Below are 20889 nucleotides of genomic sequence, written 5' to 3'. Positions count from 1 at the left end.
AATGTCACTGTTAAGAGTGCTTCTTTGGTGAAGCGCTTTATTAAAAACAAAGAGATTGAAGATGTGACTTAGTAGCCATGTTTGACATGCCTTTCCAACTTCAGTACAGATCTGCAACGTACTGCAAGATCTGTAATTCTCAGTCTTGTTACCAGTCCAGCCAAAAATCCATTCCCTACTGTGACTCTGAAGTCCTTATGTTTGAGGACTTATGAATTTAACTGCATCAGAAATGATACAGTTTGCATTTTGGTAGATGGATAATTAATTTGAAGCAAGTGAAAATAAGTTACAACTCAACTGCATTATATCTATAACCAAACACATGTGAGCAAGGCCAACTGAATGTGAGCTTCAGGCATGAAAGTCAAGCAGTCTACTTCTGTCAAAAATAAATAATCTTTTGAGTGTAGATACCTTGTGGATCCTACTTCTCATAGTAAAGAAGCCCTTAAGTGAGGTGTTGGTGAATAGCATGTCATGAGAGCAACATAAACATGAGACCTAACTTAGTGGAGGCAGAGATCAGGCTGAATTTTGCAAGACAAAAAGTAATATTTTTTTGTAGGAGAACGCATCAGGCTTACCCATTAGTGTCTTGCTCAAATGTTCCCGCTTCTTGGTTGTAGAAGGACAAGCAGTGAATTTCATCTGATCCATGTTAGTGTACATCTTCTCAAGAGAAGAAAAGTGTTGGTTTTGTTGACGTTCTGCTTGTTCTTGTCTGCCCTATCTCAACCTGTCCTTCCCTTTTTGGAACTGTGTTAAATTTTAAGAGTGCATAACACGAGAAGGAGAGTGGAACCATCAAAGGGGGTGCATGTTGAGGAGGTGACTGTGTAGGTGCTTTGGCATGTACTAGGCTATAGCCAAGGAAAGCTTTAAAAATTGAGATGGGTTTTTTTTTAAAAAAAAACAAACCACAAACAGAAAAAACCCCAACAAACAAACTAAATAAAACCTAACCTGTTGAGCTCTAAACTGCTTGCTGCACAAGCTGTAAGATAGTATGTTATTCAAAACATATTGATGCAAGGATCTCACTTAAACCTCTGAGCATTTGCAGAGGATTAAGCACGAGGAAAAAATGAAAATATTCTTAGATTCTAGCACATAAACACTTCTCTGGATACAGTTTATTGGGTACTAATGAGTGACTTAAAGGGTTTGTAGTAGTAGGAAATAGATAAAATTATGAGTACTATGTGGGTGGTTGTGAGAAGTATGAATTAGTTATTCTAGGTCCTGCTTTTTATTGTAATAGTGTCCTCTAGACTGGTGTCTTGCTGTTTGTTTTTGTCCCTATTGTAGTTTTCAAAGAAATCGCAATTTATTTATAAATATGACCAGCAATTTCCAGCCGTCTAACTTGTAAATTATGACCGATGGATAAATTCAGGTAGGGAAAATTGTAAGCACCACTATTAAACACACAGCTCTTCCTCTGGTTTAGAAGGTCATGAAGTTACGAATAGCTGGAAACTGAGAGAATGTTTTGGGAAAGCATCATGGTAAACTTGCTTTGGGCATATTGCTATCTGGTATCTGTTACCAGCCACTGATGGAGCTGGGCTACAGGGCCACCCAGCTGGTGGCTTTTGTGTTCCCTCAGGTCACTGCAAGGAGGTGCCTGTCCCTGAACTTGAGCTGCTTAAAAGCTATGCAGTTAACTGTATCCAGCCGCTTCAGCTTTCTCTGCAGCTTTTGGAGGACTGCGGGCACCTTGAGATGGCAATTCATTGTGCACACCCCTAGCTAATGCTTGTGGTCAGATAACTCATCCAAAGTTGCGTACCTGGTGCTGCCAGGCAGAACTTCTCTCTGGTGCTGATTATTTACTCCAATATCTTCTGTCTGAATGGCTGCTTATCTAGCACAAGGATGAAACGAGTTGTAAGCATTACTCGTGGTAAACTTCACTATTCTTTCTCTGGAATTTGTAAAAATCCTACAGTTTTTGAAAGCTAATAGACTTCCAAGGACTTAATCATCCCTTCCACATGACACCTTACAAATCTTAAACATAGCTAAAGGGTGAGTTCGGCTGAACACACATCTGGCTCAGCAAGTAGCAGATATCTTACCTTGCTCTGAGGAAGAGAAGACGGGCTGAAGCTCCTTCAAGGAGACTTGAATCGTGGTAAACTTGGCTGGCTGAGAACTGAGCCTGGGGAGGGTGACACACTTCAGCATAAGCACCAAAATTAAAAGCTAAGTAGCAAACTTGTGTCCTAGCTATGAGTCTTAGCTGTAGACCTGACTGGGGAGGCAAAAGAATTGGTAATCAGGTGTTGAAGAAGGATGTGTTCAGGTTGACTTTATTCAAGAAAAACCCAGAGTACACCATTTATTTAAAGCAGTTTTAGTTTTCAAAATACCAGTTTAAGGATTGCCACTGCTCTAAAATTGTGTTATATTAAATCTCAACTTTTAATTGCTTCTTTCTTCTAAAGTAGCCCTTAGATCAGCAGGCTGCAACTGTGTCTTCTCTCAGCCTGGGCATTCTGTCAGCCTTTCTAATTGCTATGTTTGGTTTCTTTTATGGGAAGGTAAAACCACTGCTTCTCCTGAGAAGTAACTCAGTAAGTCTGAAATTTACTATTCTTTCACAAATTGATGTAGACATTTAAATAGACAGCACACATTTTTAAAAGGCTACATTTCAAGTTCATATTCTCGTATTTGACACAGTTGACCTAATCTTTTAAGCTATGTAATTAATTGTCTTAGCAGATTGTTCTTAAAATGGCTAGGAAGCTGGTGGCAGTGACACTTGACATGCTACACTAAGGTCATATTAGCATCTTCCACTAGTTTTCTGTCATTTAAATGAGTGTTCTGCTTCCTTTTTTTTTCTGCTGTTTAGAGTAAATATGTCTATCTGGAAGAATAAATACATGTAAAAACCAGATATGCATATTTTTATGTAACCATAGTTCATATTTTTGCCAGCAAACTCTATTAAAAGTAAAGTTTCATTAGCAAGTATAAAGACCGTACTATTAAATGCATCATACTACTTAGAATATTTTTGTGGCATGGTTTCTGTTAATATTTTTAGTATGCCATTCCTACTGCTGGTTCTTGTGTATTTACATGTCTAAGTCATTCATTATCAGAAGTACTCAAATCCACATTGATTTTTCTGGAGAATATTATGCTGGATTTTTTTCAGCTGTGTGGTGCTGTGCTAACGGAGGAGTCTTGAACTGGCTGCTTCTGCTCTAGGTAACTTCTGAAAGAGTTGACTCTGTCCTTTGCAGCTTGATGAGAACTTTTTGTGTTTAAACATCAGAAACAAAACTCAAGGGGAAGCTAAATAGCTGTGATTCTGCAGTCTTGTTGAACCAGTTGCTGCGTGACAAACCTGGGATGATTCCGCTTTGGGGTCTCCTGTGACAATCCAGTTGAAAGCAGAGGGTGAAAGTGAGTATTTGTGTTTTTTCTTAACTTAATGTAGACATATGGGCCAGTGTCTCCATATATTGTACTGGGAGGTTTTCATTCTACCACTTAGTGATTTACAGCCTTCTATCCAGTATAGAGCTGAGAAGCAAAATTGGAGACAGTCATGGTTATGCTGTTAGCCTGCACAGGTTGTCTTATCCTGACCCAGGTGTCTTTTGAACCCATTGGCTAACAACAAAATAAATGGAATAGAAGTCTTGACAAATGTTTCTCAAATTTGAGGAAGTGTGTGGCTGAATGATACACATCTGCCCTTCAGTGTGGTGGATTAATTTGGGTAGATGTGCCCAAGTTGTCTTTGTTCCATGTCATTTGATGTAGCTGGAGGACATATGTGTGACGTTCACCTCCTGCTCAGTTGAATCATTAATAGGACATGAATAGTGGTAGGGAATTAGAGTAGCTGTACTGGACAGGTATGGAAGGAGCTGGAGCCACATGACATACTTCTGTAGAAACCATGCTTGATCAGTTTGGTCAATCACAAATATTGTTTCCACATCTTCTGGGCAACAGTAATATTTTTTTATGGGTATCCATTGTACTATCTTGTGCACTTCTGCTTAGGACCGCTTCACCCAAGTTCAAGTGGAACGTAACTTCTCTTGAAGTCTACAGCAGTCTTGGCCACTTGCTCTTTCTGACACCCATGTGTGGGATGAAAGTGAACTTAAGGTGTTGGTGTAGATTTGCACGTTTTGTAGGGCCAGCCAGCATGCTTCCTCTTAAGTTGCTGCTCCATGGTTGATGCTGGGGTGGCCGTGCCAGTCACATGTTATGCTGTGCTAGGTTTCCAACAGTTTGGACTGTCACGAGGATTCTGAAGTTTTATGTTCAGGAATTTGTCGTAGAAGTTCTTGAAAACAAACTTTGTCTTACTTTGTTAAAACCTCAGCCAGAGTTTGTGGTTTCATAATGGTTCTGGGGGACACGGTGGGAACTGCAGAATACTGGATGTCTAGGGAGCCCAGGTTAGAGAGAGGAAAGGCATATTGCCAGGCTTGGCTGTCTTGTCTACTTTGGGACACACCCCATGTTATTTCAAGCAGAATGGTTTGGAGCTCTGGGAGACAGTGTGAAATAGATGAGTGAGTATGAGGGGTTTTTTCCCAGCTGAGAATAAGGTTTGTGTATCACACTGTCTTGAGGGCATAGCTTTTTTTGTAAATTGGTTACACTAGAACACCAAATGGATGCCTTTGGAAGAAAAGTACCTTTGCAGGCTTGCACTGAAGTCAGCAGGGTAGATTAAGTTTCATCTTTTGGTCCCCTTATGCCACTAGATTTGTAAGTGAGCAATAAGTGGAGTAGAATTAGCAATAGAGAAACTCAACGTTTTAAAGGAAATTATTTGAGCATATATATTGTGGCTTACGCCTTACCTGACTTTTTTTCCTTGCAGAGGAACTTTTGTGAACTATTTTGCCATTAAGTATGAGGTGGTTCTGAAACTTCTAGACTTTAGATAACTAGGCTAACTCAAGGTATCCTCCACCTACTTAAAGCGTACACAAAATTTCACATCCTAGTATAGTCACACTTAATATCCTTACTTGGTATCCTAATGAAGTTTGGTATTTAAAATCCCTGTACTAAATCATGAATAGGAAGTGTGCTTGAAGAGCTTTCAGAAGCTCAGGATAGCTGTAGTCCAACCCAGGAGTGCACAGAGGGGAAGATGTGACTGGAAAGCAGGCTGGGATGTTAAAGGTAACTTCAGCAATGACAACAGGTACAAGAGCTGGTCATCTGCGTGTACGTGCTCAACTATTACGCTGCCAACTCGACATGTTTTATTTTCACTTGGGATATGCTGTAGGTTTTTAATGACTTGTAACTACTGTAACAGTTATCTGACTTACCCACCTGAGATGATTAATTGATGTTGTAATCATTTGGAGAATCTATTCAGAGATTCTAACTTTTGTGTCATTATCTTAGTCGTACCTGGAGTCCGTGAGTGTTTCTGCAGTCACTGGAAATACCGGTATTACATGGTTTGTCCATCAGAGGTCACTGTTTAAATAGCTTTAGCAGGTTTTTTTTACGTGGGAAGAAGCTTATGCTCCTGGTAGCGATTCAGCCTGCCTGGTAGGTGGTGGTGGACAGCTTAGTTTTTGTATTCTCCTCAGTCTCCTTAACCTCAGGTGATCTTGTGCTCGTCAGATTCACTATATTCTTGTGCTGCCTTTAAATGTTCTCAAAAGTTGTCTGCTATTCATAGCTCACTCGTGATGATTTTTCTATCTTTCTGCTCTTGTGCTCTGATTCCTTGCCCAATATTATCAAATGTCCGAATGATGAGAGATCAGGAACAACTATTTTTTTCTCAAACCTCCCCTGTATTACCCAATCTTGCATTCTCTGTCCTCCTCTCCCGTTCCTCTGAACTGCTGTCCTATACTGTCCTCTGGTCTTTCCAATGCTTTTTACTTGATTCTCAAGTGTAATCCTTTACTCATCTTTAGTCCTTTCCTTTTTGTGAGGTGATCTATTAGTTTTTTGCTGCTGGTTGCCATTTCCTGAATTTTGTTTCCAAGTTCACTTTCTGGTCCTGTCAGAATAGCTATGCCTCATTGATCATGTTCCTTTGACAGCCACATGGTCACCCTTTATCATCCTTGTGCATTTTGCCTTCTTCCAACAGAGCAGTTCAAAACTTTTTTTCCTTTTTTTTTCTGCTCACACAGATTACTGCTTCCTTGCTCTACCATCTCCTTCTAAATTGTCTTGCTCTCTGTGCATGACCAGCACAGAAGGTTGTCCCTTCATTGCTGTTAACCCTCTTGACTGTGTCCTTGATCTTATTTAACATGCTGCTAAAATCCCTTGGTGTCATTTTTATGTTAGGGCATCTCCTTTAGAAGTCACCTTTCTGACTGTAGTGTATACCTACATGTATTGGAGGTAGTCCAGAGACAGTTAGCAACACTGCATCTCTCTGTCCTGAATTCCTTCCCAGTCTAGCTGCTTTGTCTTCTCCAGACTGCTCAGATGTCTTGTGGTGTGTCTCCCACTGGTATTGTCTGACACTTTGCATTTTGCCTGGTATCAGGTTATTTATATAGCAAACTTGCTGACTTTTGGAGGGAACGAGATACCCGTATACTCTTTACTCTTTGTTGCTTCTTGTGTTCTCCTCTACTTTGCTTCTGCTTCCTTCTGGTAAGTCATTCCGGACTGCTGTACTGACATGATATACCCCAAAATGGTGCAAGTAAGCTATCTGCGTAGTGAAACTAGGGTTGTGTCCAAAGCACAAGACTTCTGCTTGACAGTGGCCTCTCAACTGTGCTTGGGAGTGGTGCTTTAACTGTAAGCCTTTCATTTTTGTTCTATATTTTGATTTGTTTTTACTTCCTATTTCTGGTGCAGGGATCTCTAAAGGGAAATATCTATGAATGCAGTGCACGGGGAGACGTGAGAAGGAGGGAAAAGGACATCCCTATACATATGCCTTACTAAATTTGTGACATCTGAGTTCTGCACAAATGTTTAGATTAAATACCTTCTTAGCTTTTTTCTTTTCTCCCCGAAAAAAAACCAAGCCTTTGGTTCTGAAAAAATAAGAGATGGTAGAGCATTTTTAGCTTTAATAATATAAATTTTGATTTTAAGAAGCTTTGGGAGAATGAGGCAGAATAATATATGAAAGAGTTTTGTGCTGTAATGGTATACAGAGCACATGCTGAAACTACCCTGATTTATGCATAAATTAAATTGTCAAAGTTTGTGCTGTATGGCAACAGAGTTCATTTTGCATCATAAGTAAGCATGCATACAAAATACAGCGCTAGACACAAATCACTTTAACAGAGTTCTTCAGGAGCTGTTGTTCTCTTATTAAAAGGCATCTGCAAATATATTAACAACTATTTTGTAAGTAGCAATGCTTTCTGACATGCTTTGGTACAAATTTCTTGTGTCTTCACTTACCTCCCGGTGGCTTAAAATAGCTGTAACTTTTTTTTTTTTTTGTGGAAGCCTCATATAAATGATCTTTTCCGAAATAGTTTCCTGATCTTTATCTGAGGATGGGCAATTTGTGGTAATGTGGTTTCTCTTGGCTAGGAGAACAAGCTGTATCTGTAGCTGGAAATAAAATGTATAGTCAGCTGGAGCCTAGGATCAGTTAATGTAGAGGTACAGGGAGGGCTCTGTACCATGCAGACTCAAAGAAGTGGCTTTAAGTACTGGGTATAGGGAACCCAAAGTAGGAGGGAGTTTAGTTCTTTCCCAGCTCTGAGGGCTGGAGCGAGAACATGGTGTAAGCACATGTGCTGACTTTGGTTTTTTTGTTTTTTTTTTTTTTTTTGAACAGTGAGCTTTTTTACTGCAGCCTCTTCCTGTGTGTGTGTTTAGAGGACAAGCTGGTGTCTCTGGTAAACAGTGTCAGCCTGGCAGTCTGTGGTGCTGAATGGGGGGAAGAGTCAGTTGATCCAAGTAGCAGTGAAAAATAGTCCTACGGGAGTTCTTCAGAACGTTTCAGTGGTATACAAAGTGTGAACTACTAATACTGTCCAACAAACCGAGCTGAAATTATGGACTATTTGTTAGATACAGCGAAAGCAGGATTTTGTAAACAAGCACTGCTAAGCACATGAGTAGATTGAGTAAGAGGCTGAAGTGACCTTGACCTGTGAGGGGTAACCTATAGTATCTGTTCAAGACCTTGCATTCAGGGCATCTTTGGCTAGTCCCTGTTGTAAACTGCAGAAAGCATCTTAAATAGACTGAAGTAAAAAGAATATTGAGGGAGGGGCAGATGAACCAGCTGAACTTCAGCTGGCTTGATTTAACTAAAGCCAGCTACTGTGCAGTAGTGTGAAACTCTGAAAAGATCATGCTTAAACAACTTAAGGACCTGAAGGAGACTCACTGAGATTTAGTGAGACCATACGCAATTGGATTTGGTGGAAGCCTAATAATAAATCTCAATTTAACACTTTCAGCTTAAGTTCTTTAGTCCTGCAGAAGTTATTTTTCTTAACCATTCCCAGCTGTTGAAATACCAACACATACAGGTGATCTGACCTATAACAAGGGGATGTAGCCTGTGTTCTTCAACTTTTTGTGTGGTGTACCGCACGTTTATTTTCTCCTGACATAAGTAAGATAGCAAAACATCTTGGATGAAGTGTGCACTCCTCACAAAACAATTAGTAAAACTGGAGTTGCTGTGGTCTCTGCTACAGTACTTGGATGTCACACTAATTCAAAAAGCTTGGCTAATACTCCGTTTTCTTCAAAATTATTTGTAGAAATGAAGGGGCATGTTTATATCCACATTTTTATACCCATCCTCACTTAAACAGTACTGTTCCTTACTGCTGTAAAAAAGCTAACAAACATCAGATTTTTGTGAGCTATTTTGGTGTGGTTTCATTTCTATGCTGTTAGGTGATTTATTTTCAACCTAGTAATCCCTTCCTAACCTCAGCCTCTGGTTTCTAGTATTTCTCTCCAAACTCTGAATGCATCTTAAGCTTTCTTCTCAGAGAACAGATTTGTCCTTTGTCTTCACTAGATGTCACTTGATTCCCAGTCTCTTCTCAGCCTTTCTTGTGCTCACAGCACTTCTCCTTAGACTCTAGCTTTTAAATTAAAACTGTTTATTGATAAATTGCTTTGTTAGCACAGTAGCATGTCAGTGAGCTATAGTATAATTTAAACATGTTCATAAAAGCGTTTTCATAACTGCAGTGCTTCTGTGGATAATTGCAAAAAAGAACTCTGCTGGTTTCTGGAAGGAGCTGAAGATCAAGGAGACAAGTTTGTTTTTAACGTTTTCAGTGTGAGGAAGGTTAGTATCCATCTTTGGAAGAGGGTGGAGGGAGGGCAAAAGGGGAGACTTGAACTACATAGTGTGTAAATTAAGTACTGTATGCTTCACTTGGGATCAGGATTCTCTTCAGTTAACTGCCAAGTGTGATATCAGCATGCCTATGAATATTTAAAATGAAAACTGTTGTGTTCTCCCTCTGCTAATTCCTCTTTCATTTTGGTGAAGCTGATTGCTTCACTCTCAGTATAACAGAACCCTTGTCAAATTAATCTAAACATGACTTCAGCTCTATGAGTACAGTTATATTGGATGCACAGAATGCAATATATATTTAGTATTCTAAAGTCTTCCTCCCCCATGAAATGTGAGTAACATTTCATGTCTTTATGACCTTTACTCTAAGGGATCCTTACTCATGAAAAGTTCCTGTTGACGCTGACTGGATTAGCAACAGTCTGCAGAACTGGGTTTATTATATTGTACAACCCACAGGTTTTACTTTAGGCTTAAGTAGGTTCTTGCTCTTGGCAAGAAAACCTTACCTGGGATCTGCAATGGACTGATAGCACTCTGAGATCTGTATTGAGTTCTCTTTACTCTGTATGACTGTTGACCAGCTTTTAAGTGGAACAGTTTAATGAGAAACTGGCATAGTTTTATAAATCTCTTCTCTGCAAGTAGTGCTATTTTAATAGCTCTTCTGGATAAATATTCCCTTAGAACCTGTAAAGGTTTGGAGTACTACTGAACATCATGTTCCTCAGTACTGCTAAATTACTTCATTAACTAAAGAAACATTCTGAAAAAACAAGGATTCTGCGGCTTAAAGTTTCTAAAGATGTGAATGCCAAAGAAACTAATCATATTTTAAATAATTAAAATTCTTATTTCACTTGGTGTCTGATTCAAAACTCATTGAATTCAATGGGAGATGTTCTCTAGCCTTTCATACTCATATTTATTGAGGAGATCGTAAGCTTATTCGGGCACTGTTTCATGAATAGGCAAATATTACAGACACAGTTTTCCAAGCAGCAGTTTGACAATGTTTATTTTGAACATTCAGTGTTAAGGTATAAATGAACTGAAATGTTTAACTTGGTTTACATACCATGTGTTTCTCTCATGGAGACTTAGATTTTTACTAAATCATCATATCACTTGTCAATAAACTACCCAACTGGACTCTTGTCATGTTTTTCATCTGAGCTTCCTTGTCTAAAATGTTTTCTATTTTAGTTTTAAATTGTAAAGGAAATTTTTATATTCTAATAAGAGTGTCTTCAGAAATGTTTGTTTTAATGTTGGTCCCTGCTAAACACAAAAAAACAGACTAGATTTCATCTTTTAGATGAAAAGCAAATGGAGACTGAGTTTGTTTACTTTTAAAGTTGTGAGGATTCCTGTTGTTTTCCAGTGCTTTAAGAGAAATATTCCTGGAGATCATTTGCAGGAAGAGAGACTTTCTGAAGCCTGTGCATTTTCAGCTGTAATGAAGGGCCCTGCCACCACAAGAGGGATTGTATTGAAACTTAGATGAATGACTAAAGAGTAGCAGAGTGAAACTGGAGGGGAAAAAAATGCACCTTCTTTTCTCCTCTTCCATTTTCTATGTTCTTCCTTTGTCAGAGGTTGGGTATACAAAAGGAGCTGGATCTAGATGTCAGTTCTAGAGAGTGGTATGAGAACCACTTGACTTCCTGCTTTGAGAGAGGATTACATCTGAGACACTTAACTCCAAGCTGCTTTAACTGATTTAAATATTCTTAGCATGTTGCTCTGAATGATAGCTGTCTCTGATAAAATGTCCATCTAACCCAGTATCTGTTCTCCAACAGAGGGCAACATCAGACCTCCACTAGACATAGATGTCTAGTGTTGGCTTCTGGTTCTTGATGTGGAGAGAGAACTAAGGTCCAGATCCAGGATACTTACATGTGGAGTTATATACGCATTGAACAGTAGCATTAAATCCTTTGTATGTAAATTTTGGAAATCATATCAGAACTTCTGAACAGCTGCTGCTTACGTAGGAATAAAATGAAATAACTTGCCTTGAATGAAAGGCTGGTCTGATGAGAATATATTTTAGTGCCTAAAGAATTGCCACTAACTTCAGGGCAAAAAAGAGCGTATTTGTTTTTAAATGCTTTGAAGTATAACAAGTTGCCAATCCTTATTTCCAGGAGCACAAACAAAGTCCTCTTATTCCGTGGTGTGCAGCCTGTAGACCCTTTCTTTCACTGTCAACCAAGCTCTTGAAATAAAGGTGAAGTCTATAGCTGTCATAGTAAATCACTGTATGCAATTTCCAGTATTGAACAAAGGGAAGGAAGCTGTTCCTGGTCTTGTGAAGTGAGACTTAATATGAATGGGGCTTCATGATGTGACTGAAGCTTCACAGGAGAATGCAAAGGCATTGGGCTGCCAAATTCTACTAGCATTTGCTGAGGGGGAGTTTAGTTGTTAATGACACTGGGCAGCAGATGGTCTTAGAAGAGTTGTTAAGACACTGTGGATCGTACTGTAAATATGTGGGTGAATGGAACCAGGTTGCTGACAGTTCACTCTCACAGCTCATCATGAGAAGGTGACTCGAGTGGAATTCAGTATTGCCAGAACATAAATTTCTTGGTATTTGGCAGTCTGCTATGTATCTGGGAAGAATTTTGCAACATAACAGTGGGATGTTAGTCAGGACGTGCTCAGTCGTATAAAGTTCAGAGCAGAGAACATTATATGCCTAGTCAACCTTGCCTGACCACTGCTAATCTTTAGACTGTGTGGTTTAACTACAAGACCAATACAGGAGTTAATTTTGGTCTTCTGTTTTTCTTTGAATCCAGGAGGGCATTCATTCATACTACAAATTAACCTGAATTGTTGAACCAGAAGATAAGCTGTTACAGGAAGAAGTCCTCTCCCCTATCACAAGCCTGGTCTTGACCTGCTCCTCTGTTTTTCCTTCTCACAAAATACCTCCAACCCCTCCATCCAAACCAAAAAATACAATTGTGGATTGAAGCTTTTTATTTTGATTTAACAGGGTGAGACACAAAGTATTTAATCCAAATCCTTTGCTAAATTTTTAGCCTTTTTCTCATCTCAGCCTGCTCACCCATCGAGCTCTTAGTATGTCTTGAAGAGAATAATGATATAAAGTATCCTAAGTATGATTCACAACATGAAATACAGTATGTGGGAATTATACAGATATATCAGAAACTTAGTGGACAGTGTGCAAGAACTCAGCTCCTATTGTTCAGTGGGGACACTTACATGGAGTAAGTGTGCCCTGACAAAAGAAAACAAAATTAAAAACCTCTGATAAACTAGTCAGTGGAAGTTGAGGTTTTGCCCTGTGTTTGCAAGTGGGATGAGCAGGTAGAATTTGAGGCTCTTCAACTGTGTAGTAACCCATTGAAACTAGGGTTGTCTTTTATGCTGTTATCTTTAGTGCAAGTGTAATCCTCATAAGCAAATCTTTGGAAGCCATTTTCTTCTAAGTGTCATCTTTTTCTGGGTAGTTTCATGGGTGGTTTTGGATTGTTTTGTGTGTTTGGTTTTTTTAAATTAAGATGACTGTTCATCGTTTTCCTTGAAATTATGCTGCCTCTCTCCACAGTTTCCTAGCTTAAGTCAGAAGTGACATACAAATTTAAGGGAGGAAACAAGCTGGTTTGGACAGGTGTTTGTAAGGACACATCCACTAAATCAGTGTCACTAGTTCAAGGTAGCTCAGTAACTGGGTCCTGCTTTTTGCTTTGATGTTATTTATTGTTTGGACTCTGTCAGGCTGCTTGGAGGGTACTTGTCCCCATCTTGTGGTCTGTTCACAGATGCAGAACAGCTTTGCTGCTACTCCATGATTCAAGAGGTCATTTGGTAACTAAATCTGCTTTGAATAGGACTGACTAAATGTAAGGCGCCTATTAACCAACACTGATTCAAACTGAAACTAATGTCAGGTATTGCTGGCTTTGTTTGCATGAGGGTAGCACTAACAAATTGTCTCTGTAGTCTGACAGTTTCTGTAGTCTGGCCTCACAGCAAGATCAAAAAAGTTTCATGGGGCTTCCTGTCTCTGTAGTGAATAGTATTGTCCTTGTGTAAGATGTACTACTTTAGTTGGCTTTGAGAAATTTCAGTGTCTTGGCTAACAGCTTCTTAATTTCTTTGTCATCTCGTGATGGTGTTTAACCTGAACAACTGAAATACAGAATTGACACATAAGCAGCCAAGCTGACTGTAGGTTTGGTAAGTCTGACCTCCTGAATGTCAGGCTCTTGTTTCAGTGTTCCCATAACAGAGCTCTGCATTACATTTGGCATAACTTGTGATGTTGAGTTGCGCTGTTTTTTCTAGGAGAGTGTAATCTCTTACACTGTCAAAAAGGCCAAAACCGTCATACCAAATTTTTATTAATTGCATCAACAGTGTAACTTCAGGAGAATTGTATTTGGTCTCTGTATTGTTTAGGCTTTGACTAAGCTAAAACCTGTATTTGCTAGTGTTGTCCAAGAAGCGGGTTTGTCACCTGCTGTGCAATAGGTCAATAATCACACACTCAGGAGAGATATTGCTTATTTATTTTAGGGTTGCGCAAGCCTTGGTGCTCCATGGTTTCCCACAAATCAAGCACACCAATGGGACTTTCTGTGCTATATTTGTACACAAAACTTGCAGAGTTAGTAATTTTTGAAGTCCATCCTCTCTTTGATCATTGATTAGTAATTTACATACAATTATAATACTGCTGACACAATACTTCTGCTACTATGTGTGCTCAGGGGAAGGGTCTTCACCTGGGCAAGGGTCTTCTTGACCTATAGGCACGATTTTTAGTATTATATTGAGGGTAGTTCTGCTAAGAATACATGGACCTTGAGTTTGCTTGCCAGGTTGGCAATGTACCCTCTTCAAGGCCTAATGGCTCCAGGAGGCCCTTGCTCAAAGAAGGGTATCTACTTGTTCTTCCCATTAGGGATGCCTTTGGCTTTAACACGCACAAAGAACATCTTTCTTGACCTAAGCATAATATTGCTACAGTGTTATAAAAGTTTAACCTTCAACAATTGTACTTCTGATTCCTAGTCTTGCATAAACATACTATCTGAGAAGAGCAGAAACATGGTTTGCCAGTCCATTGCATCTCATCAAAGTCAAATTATAAAGTCTAATTTCTGAAAGGAAAACATTTTAATACTGGTAATTACTGTTCTGGTGAAATATTGGAGCTGGAAACAGCTGAATTATGTCAATTAAAATCCTCAGTTAACTTCTGTTAGGGAATAATTTAAAACAACAGTAGTAGTACATTACCCTTTACTTTCTGAAGGCACATAATTCTTACTGTCATTGAGTGACAGATACGCATGGACCAGTTGGAAAATACCGCAAAGGGAGGACTTTTAAATGTTCAGATTTGCCTTAATGACTTTATAAAAAAAGTCTGCTAAAAATCTCCTGCAATGAATATGACCCTCAGCAGTAATATTTATGTAGTGTAATTAGAGTGTTTGTTAGGGATCCTGTTACTGTTCACAATGCAATTAGACTTATAATCTAGTAAATGTGACATACTATAATGTTCTGCTTTGTAAACATTATTGACTCCATTTTAAGACTGAGATTGCCTCATGCCAACAAATAAAAGAAAATCATGGGCTCATAAAAACTTCTAATTATTTAGATGTGCACTCTATGGGTTCCTGATGCAAAGTTGAGACTGAACCAAGGTGAATATTGAACACAGGTGCAAGCTTCAGTGCAGGTGATTTGCCAACCTTTTATGTAAACTTCAGCTGTCTGCTTAAATCTCACTAAGTTTAAGGGGGAAAATATGCAAATCTGAATAGCTTTTTAACCTCATCGGCACAGGCATATTCCTATTGTGCTTCTGCTTTATTTTTCATATTTCTAGATAATAACCAGATATTGATTTGTAGGTAATCCAATGTAGCCATGTAAGTGTATTGATCAGTTAGTTATTCACTCATGGGAGGTAACAGAAAATGGGCTTGACTGAACAGTTAATCTTTTACAGCTGAACTTCATTTTTTATAAATTTTGCTGTATCTTAAATGGACAAGAACTTGGATACTAGATTATTTAAGCAGTAAGCAGAATGGGCCATCGCTAAAAAGGAATTTTTATTTCATGTTTGCTGTTAAAGACCCTTAATAAAATGGTTGTCTTGGTGTAACTACTTATTCATTTTTTCAACTCAAATAATGAAATTATTCAAGTCTCTTAAGTTCTGTTCTTTTGAGACCTGTGTGCTACATGAACTCAGAGGATGGCCTGCCTCTCTTTGTTAGTCTGAGAACATTTGTTGTCCTTGTGTCTCTCTGCAGTGTTCTTTATGTTAGTTAAAATATCCTACAGTACTGGTAGTAATTTTCTGAAGAGTACAAAGTGACTGCTCTCAGAGATGAGCACAGATTCCAAATAGGAGGCTTTTTTGATACAAACTTTTCTTTTATTCCAATAGCTATTAGATGCCTCTTCTACTGTCAGCCTCTGTACAAACAGAGCAAAAGACAGGTGCTAGTAGAGCATCTATAGTCTAGGTAGCTTGCTCTAGTTGCGGTCACTCACTGTGAAAACTTTCCTACAGCTGTGCCAGCAAACATCGCAGACCTGAGAAACATAGAAGTGCTCAACTTTTTCAACAACCAGATTGAGGAGCTGCCTACACAGATTAGCAGCCTTCAGAAGCTCAAACACCTGAATCTTGGGTGCGTATCTTAATTCAAAAATTTGCTGTAATAGAGGTACTGTCAAATGTTGCAACTGAACCTGGAACTTCTTATTTTTTGCTATTAAAATTTCTTTTTGAAAGTGTGATTATAACTTGGCAGTTCTGGATTCAGAGTGTTTAGCTGGTGTCCTGGGTAATCGGGTACTTAAGTGATCAAGCACTTAGTCTGGCTATACCAATAAGCATTTAAGGGCAACAGCAACTCACATTCATCTAATACTGAAGTGAAATTTAACAATTACTGAATTTTACTTCCCTAGCAACTGTCTCTTAATTCTGTGGTTGTTGTGCGAGAGCCAGGCTCTAGTTTCGGTTCTGTTTTGTAAAAAAACAAAAAACAAACCCAAAGCAAACCCACCCCAAACAAAACCACTGAAACCAAATGCTAATTTTTCCATGTTAATTTAGGATTTTAATTCCAAAGTTGCACATTTGGGATTAAAGACATCTCAATTTCTATTAAACCTGTAAAAGAAGCAGCCGATCTTTAAATGTGGTGTGCGTTTAATTCAGAGAGCTAGTACTGACTGAATTTGAGCCAGAGGCATTGCTGGTAAGTGTTCACATACTATACAAGTTGGTGATACTTTATAGTAACTATGGTTGCAGAAGGCTTTCTTGAATTCTTAAGGAAATAAATGTGAAGCACAGAACCTTCTTAAAACTCACTGGGCGTATTAAAGTGTAACTACTTAGGAAAGCACTGGTAGGGATAAGCTTTAGATTTATAGGCTTCTCATAGAAAGAATGTATTTTATAAATTCAAACTTCTGAACACCTTAAACTGACAACTTTTTACTATTTTAAGTACCAAATGATTTTGGCTAGGCTCTGTGTATCCTGCTTTAGATACTTTTGCAAAGTGCTGATAATTGAATTGCATCTTGAACTGTTGGAATACCAATACATGTTTTCATGATGATCTGTCTTCTATGGTTTTTATTTAGATCTCTAGCGTGCCTTAATATCTGAACATGGAATTGCTTTTCAGAGCAAATATTAATTCATGATCAGGATTCTATATATCTTGGGGGTTAAATCCATACTTTTGGAATGGCACATAGAAATGTTGCAGTGTATGGAGGGAGAAGGAAGTTGGGCTCCTTCCATGTGTTAAAGCAGTGACAGGTGTTCGTGTGGTTCAAATACTGGTCTTTATTAATGGAAAAAACATAGTGCAAAAGTCCACTTGGGGTTAAGACCAGAAGACATTTACGTCTGGAACCACAGTTGCCACCTTCATGTGTCACATGTACCAAAATCTTGTAGATTAAATGCTCTTCCTTCTTAATCCTCTATTTATCCATAATCTTCCAGGCACAGGATGTACAGCCCAGCCTTAGCTCTGCAAAGTGAGTTCTGCTTCAGAGGATCTTGGAGTCAGGAAAGAGGAAACTGTTCTGTCCTAGTCGTTTGCCAGGGGGCAGCCCAGAAACGCTCTTGTCATCTGCAGTGCATGTGTACACACAGGGCATCAAAACAGCCCTCTGGGGGAGAGGGAAAGCTTGAATAAGAGCATAGATTATTTTGAGGGGGATTTTAGTACAGAAAGATCAAGTGGTGGGGTCGAAAGAGGGAAGGTGTACTGCTGCACTGAAAGCTTTAAAAAAAAGTAATTTGCAAGGCAGCTGTGGCATGGTTTCTGTGGCATAGACTCAGTGTTTGAACTTCTGCAGGGCTGAATAGTGCTGGGCAGGGACTTTCAGCTGGTTCTTTTTCCATGCCAAGGAACAGATACCATTCTACCTGTTGTTAATAGGGAGAACACACTCTCTCTGTTCCTTGCTTACAAAAGGGAAGGCTGTCAGGGCCACTTACTCTTTTTACTAGTGAAAAAGAAGCTGCTTTCTTTAGTCCTGTTTGATACAAAGAACAGTTTTTAAAACAGTGAGAAGTGTGCAGGAGCAATAGCGGAGAGTGCCTTTCTTCATTTTAATAGGTACGACTCCAACAGTCATTCTAGGTGCATGACCCTGGTAGGACTTCTTGTGGGGGATGAGGAAGAAGTACATATCTACAGAGCTGATCTCTACCAGTTCTGGTGGGACTGGCTTATGCAAAAGTGGGAGAGGAAAGGTGAGATTAGTATCTGAGAGTCTGTAAAAGAAATGTTGTATGTGCTTCTTCTGCCTTTGCTCATGTGGATGTGTAGTCATCATGCTTACAGTGGAGGTGCAGCTGCTCTTGTGTTTAGAGAACATTTAGAAGATGAGCTTATTAACTGTCCTACAGATGTATTTCATAGTATTTATCACATAGTATAGCACAGTGTTTGACAAACATTGCATGGGGGAGGGAAGGCCCTAGAGATTAGAACCAAAAGTCTTTATTATTTTGGGGTACCCAACTTTGTCAATACTTTGACTTGAGTTTTCATAGTTTTTAGTGTTACATCACGCTTCATACATTCACATTACATCTCTTGACTTCAGCTGTGGCTGTTGCTATTTATCACTTTTGCATCAGAAGGAGAATCAAATTCACAATATGTTTAGAGATAACATGTGAAAGTCCAATCAACACAGAAGAATAAAATCCAGTTCTTCAAAATAGTTACTTGTAAGTGCTCTTCCTGAAGATGCCCATCTTCTCTGTTCCACTTTCAAGCCTAGGTGACAACCGAAGTAAGATCCATACATGCAAGCTGTATGTTTGGTGTACACGCAATAGGGACAGTATGAATAACAAGCCGGTTGTTCTTTTCTGTTCATATAATAAGCAGCCAGAGCTGTAGTTTGCACACAAACAGTAAGGTTCTATGAATGTAGTCTCCAGCAACTTGCCTCTCCTTGTCGTTGTAGCAGCACTAGCGGTTATGTGGATCACCTTGTTCAGGCCCTTTGAGGTCAGAGAAGAGTTGCTGTTTTCTGTAGCTTGTCTGCTCCAGGTTATCAGAGGAACCTTTTCCTTCTGGGAGCTTTCCCCATGTTCTGGCTGTTGCCAGTGGGAACAGCTATCCTAAACCCTCTTAAGACTGGCTGAATGAGCTATATTTAGACTAAGCCTCATCAATCAGAGGACTGACATTTTATTTACTTCCGTGGTCCATGGGCATCAATAGTTATCTAGTGACACAAATCTGCTGTTCTTAAGGGGTTTGAGCAGCAATTATCAATTAACATAAACACTGTGCAGTTGAGGTATTCCTCTTTGTATTTGGTATCATGGTAAAGAGCTGTGTGGTACAGTGGAATGGCAAATGGTCAAGATGATGTGCAAAAGGGTAATTTATAGTTTAGCTAGAAGACAGGTCACCTACCAAGAGCCAGCTTTCTCCGTGGCACACTGTTTAAGATGAGCATAGCACTGTGGCACCTTTCTCCCTTGTGCTTCATGTTCCAGGTGTGGCTGTTGATTGACATAACAGGCGGGATCCCTTGAGTGCCTAAGTTTTGGGCATGTTTATGGGAGTGAGAGATAAAAAGTCTGCATGGCGAAAGGCTTGCTTAGGATCCTGTAGCATTAACCCCTTTTCAAAACAAAGGGGAAGTTTGGTGTAGATTACATTTTTAGAAATGAAACTCTCATTTCCTGTGTTATTCCTACTAGATGAAGTGAATACTGATGTCATGTTCTGTTTTTCCCTCTTTACCTACAGCATGAACAGGTTAAACACCTTGCCAAGGGGATTTGGTTCTTTACCAGCTCTAGAGGTGCTTGACTTGACTTACAACAACTTAAATGAAAATTCTCTACCAGGAAACTTCTTCTATCTGAGTAAGAAACTTTTCTAGAAACTCTGCAAATCTTTATGGTACAGTTTTGCTTTCTGCAGTTGAAATTTATTTGATGGAGATCAAACTTCAACAGAATGTTTCTGATATTTATGTTTTTCTTTGAATATCTCTTGGATATTTCTACATAGCTTAGCAATATTTATCACTGATATACAGTCACCTGACACCATTGGACACAAGAAGACTTGGTTAGTAATGGTATATTAGTTTTCTTCTGAGTAATATTTCCTTGGATCCCATATTCAGTTAAACTTAAAACTTCATGGAAGCTTGCAAAACTCGGCAGAAAGTAAACTGTTTTGCAAGGCAACTGTTGTGTGTTGACTCTAAAAATAATTGTGTTCCCGATGGTTCATTACTGAAATATTTTTAACAGCATGTGCATGTTGAAGTGTCCAGTATGTTAAAAAAATATGCTAAGGTTACAAAGCTTGGCACAGGAATGGTAGAGCTAAGCTAACATTTTGAACATGTTAAAAATATATACTCAGAGAGTTAAAATAAAGTTATTGTAATGCATATGTGCAAAAAGGCTGCATTATGGTTGCCTAAGCAACTTGAATTCTGGCACTTTCTGGATTTCAGTGATGCTGCTACCTTACTGGTCTTTTCAGTGTACTATGCTGAAGTGGCTTCAGGATCAGTGCATTTAGCAGCAAAAGCGACAGGCGAGGGGAGAGGAAGGAGTGCTGCTGTCTGAGAGATTTCGTGTTTGTAACCTGGCAGAGGGGAATTTTAAAGTCAGCATTATTAAAAATTGTCACATTTAATAAAATGAAAAGAGGAGGAGGAGTAAACTGCGTAAGACAAAAGGGATCCCCTCTCTGGTGGGGAGGAGAGGTTTTGCTGACCTGACCACCTTCCTTCCCGCTGCACCCAACAGTTCTTTGTGAGTCTCCATTTTAATTTTTTTTTTTTTTTCCGAACTGTCATATATGCTCATTCAGTAATAGCAAGCTACATGGTTGTGCTGGGTCATCTCTTCTTCTGTGAATTTCATAAAGACTAAGCATGGAAATTACAAATTATACAATTTGAGTCTTCTGTATTGCTCTCTTTTAAGGTCTCTTTCCCAGTGTTAGGCTGTGCTTTCTGTAGAGCTTAACATAGATGTGTATTTGTCCAAAAAACTCAGA

At 39.1% G+C, this 20889-nt stretch overlaps 1 protein-coding gene across 4 annotated transcripts in view; it reads left to right on the top strand.

The window, feature by feature from the left end:
- Window positions 1-20889, top strand: part of RSU1 (Ras suppressor protein 1) — a 114562-nt gene that overhangs the window by 10347 nt on the left and 83326 nt on the right. For all 4 annotated transcript variants that reach the window (XR_012628571.1, XR_012628570.1, XM_074865165.1 and 1 more), the window contains exons 4-5: window positions 15873-15993; window positions 19615-19733. Coding sequence is in view for 2 of the 4 variants with exons in the window: in XM_074865165.1 (XP_074721266.1) it covers window positions 15873-15993; window positions 19615-19733 (240 nt within the window). In the remaining 2 variants the exon portion in view is untranslated. The remainder of the gene's footprint in view (window positions 1-15872; window positions 15994-19614; window positions 19734-20889) is intronic.

The sequence above is a fragment of the Strix uralensis genome, chromosome 1 (genome assembly GCF_047716275.1).
Source record: "Strix uralensis isolate ZFMK-TIS-50842 chromosome 1, bStrUra1, whole genome shotgun sequence".
Classification (NCBI taxonomy): Eukaryota; Metazoa; Chordata; class Aves; order Strigiformes; family Strigidae; genus Strix; species Strix uralensis.
Note: the sequence above shows the minus strand (reverse complement) of the source record. Positions and strands in the feature narration are given on the sequence as shown.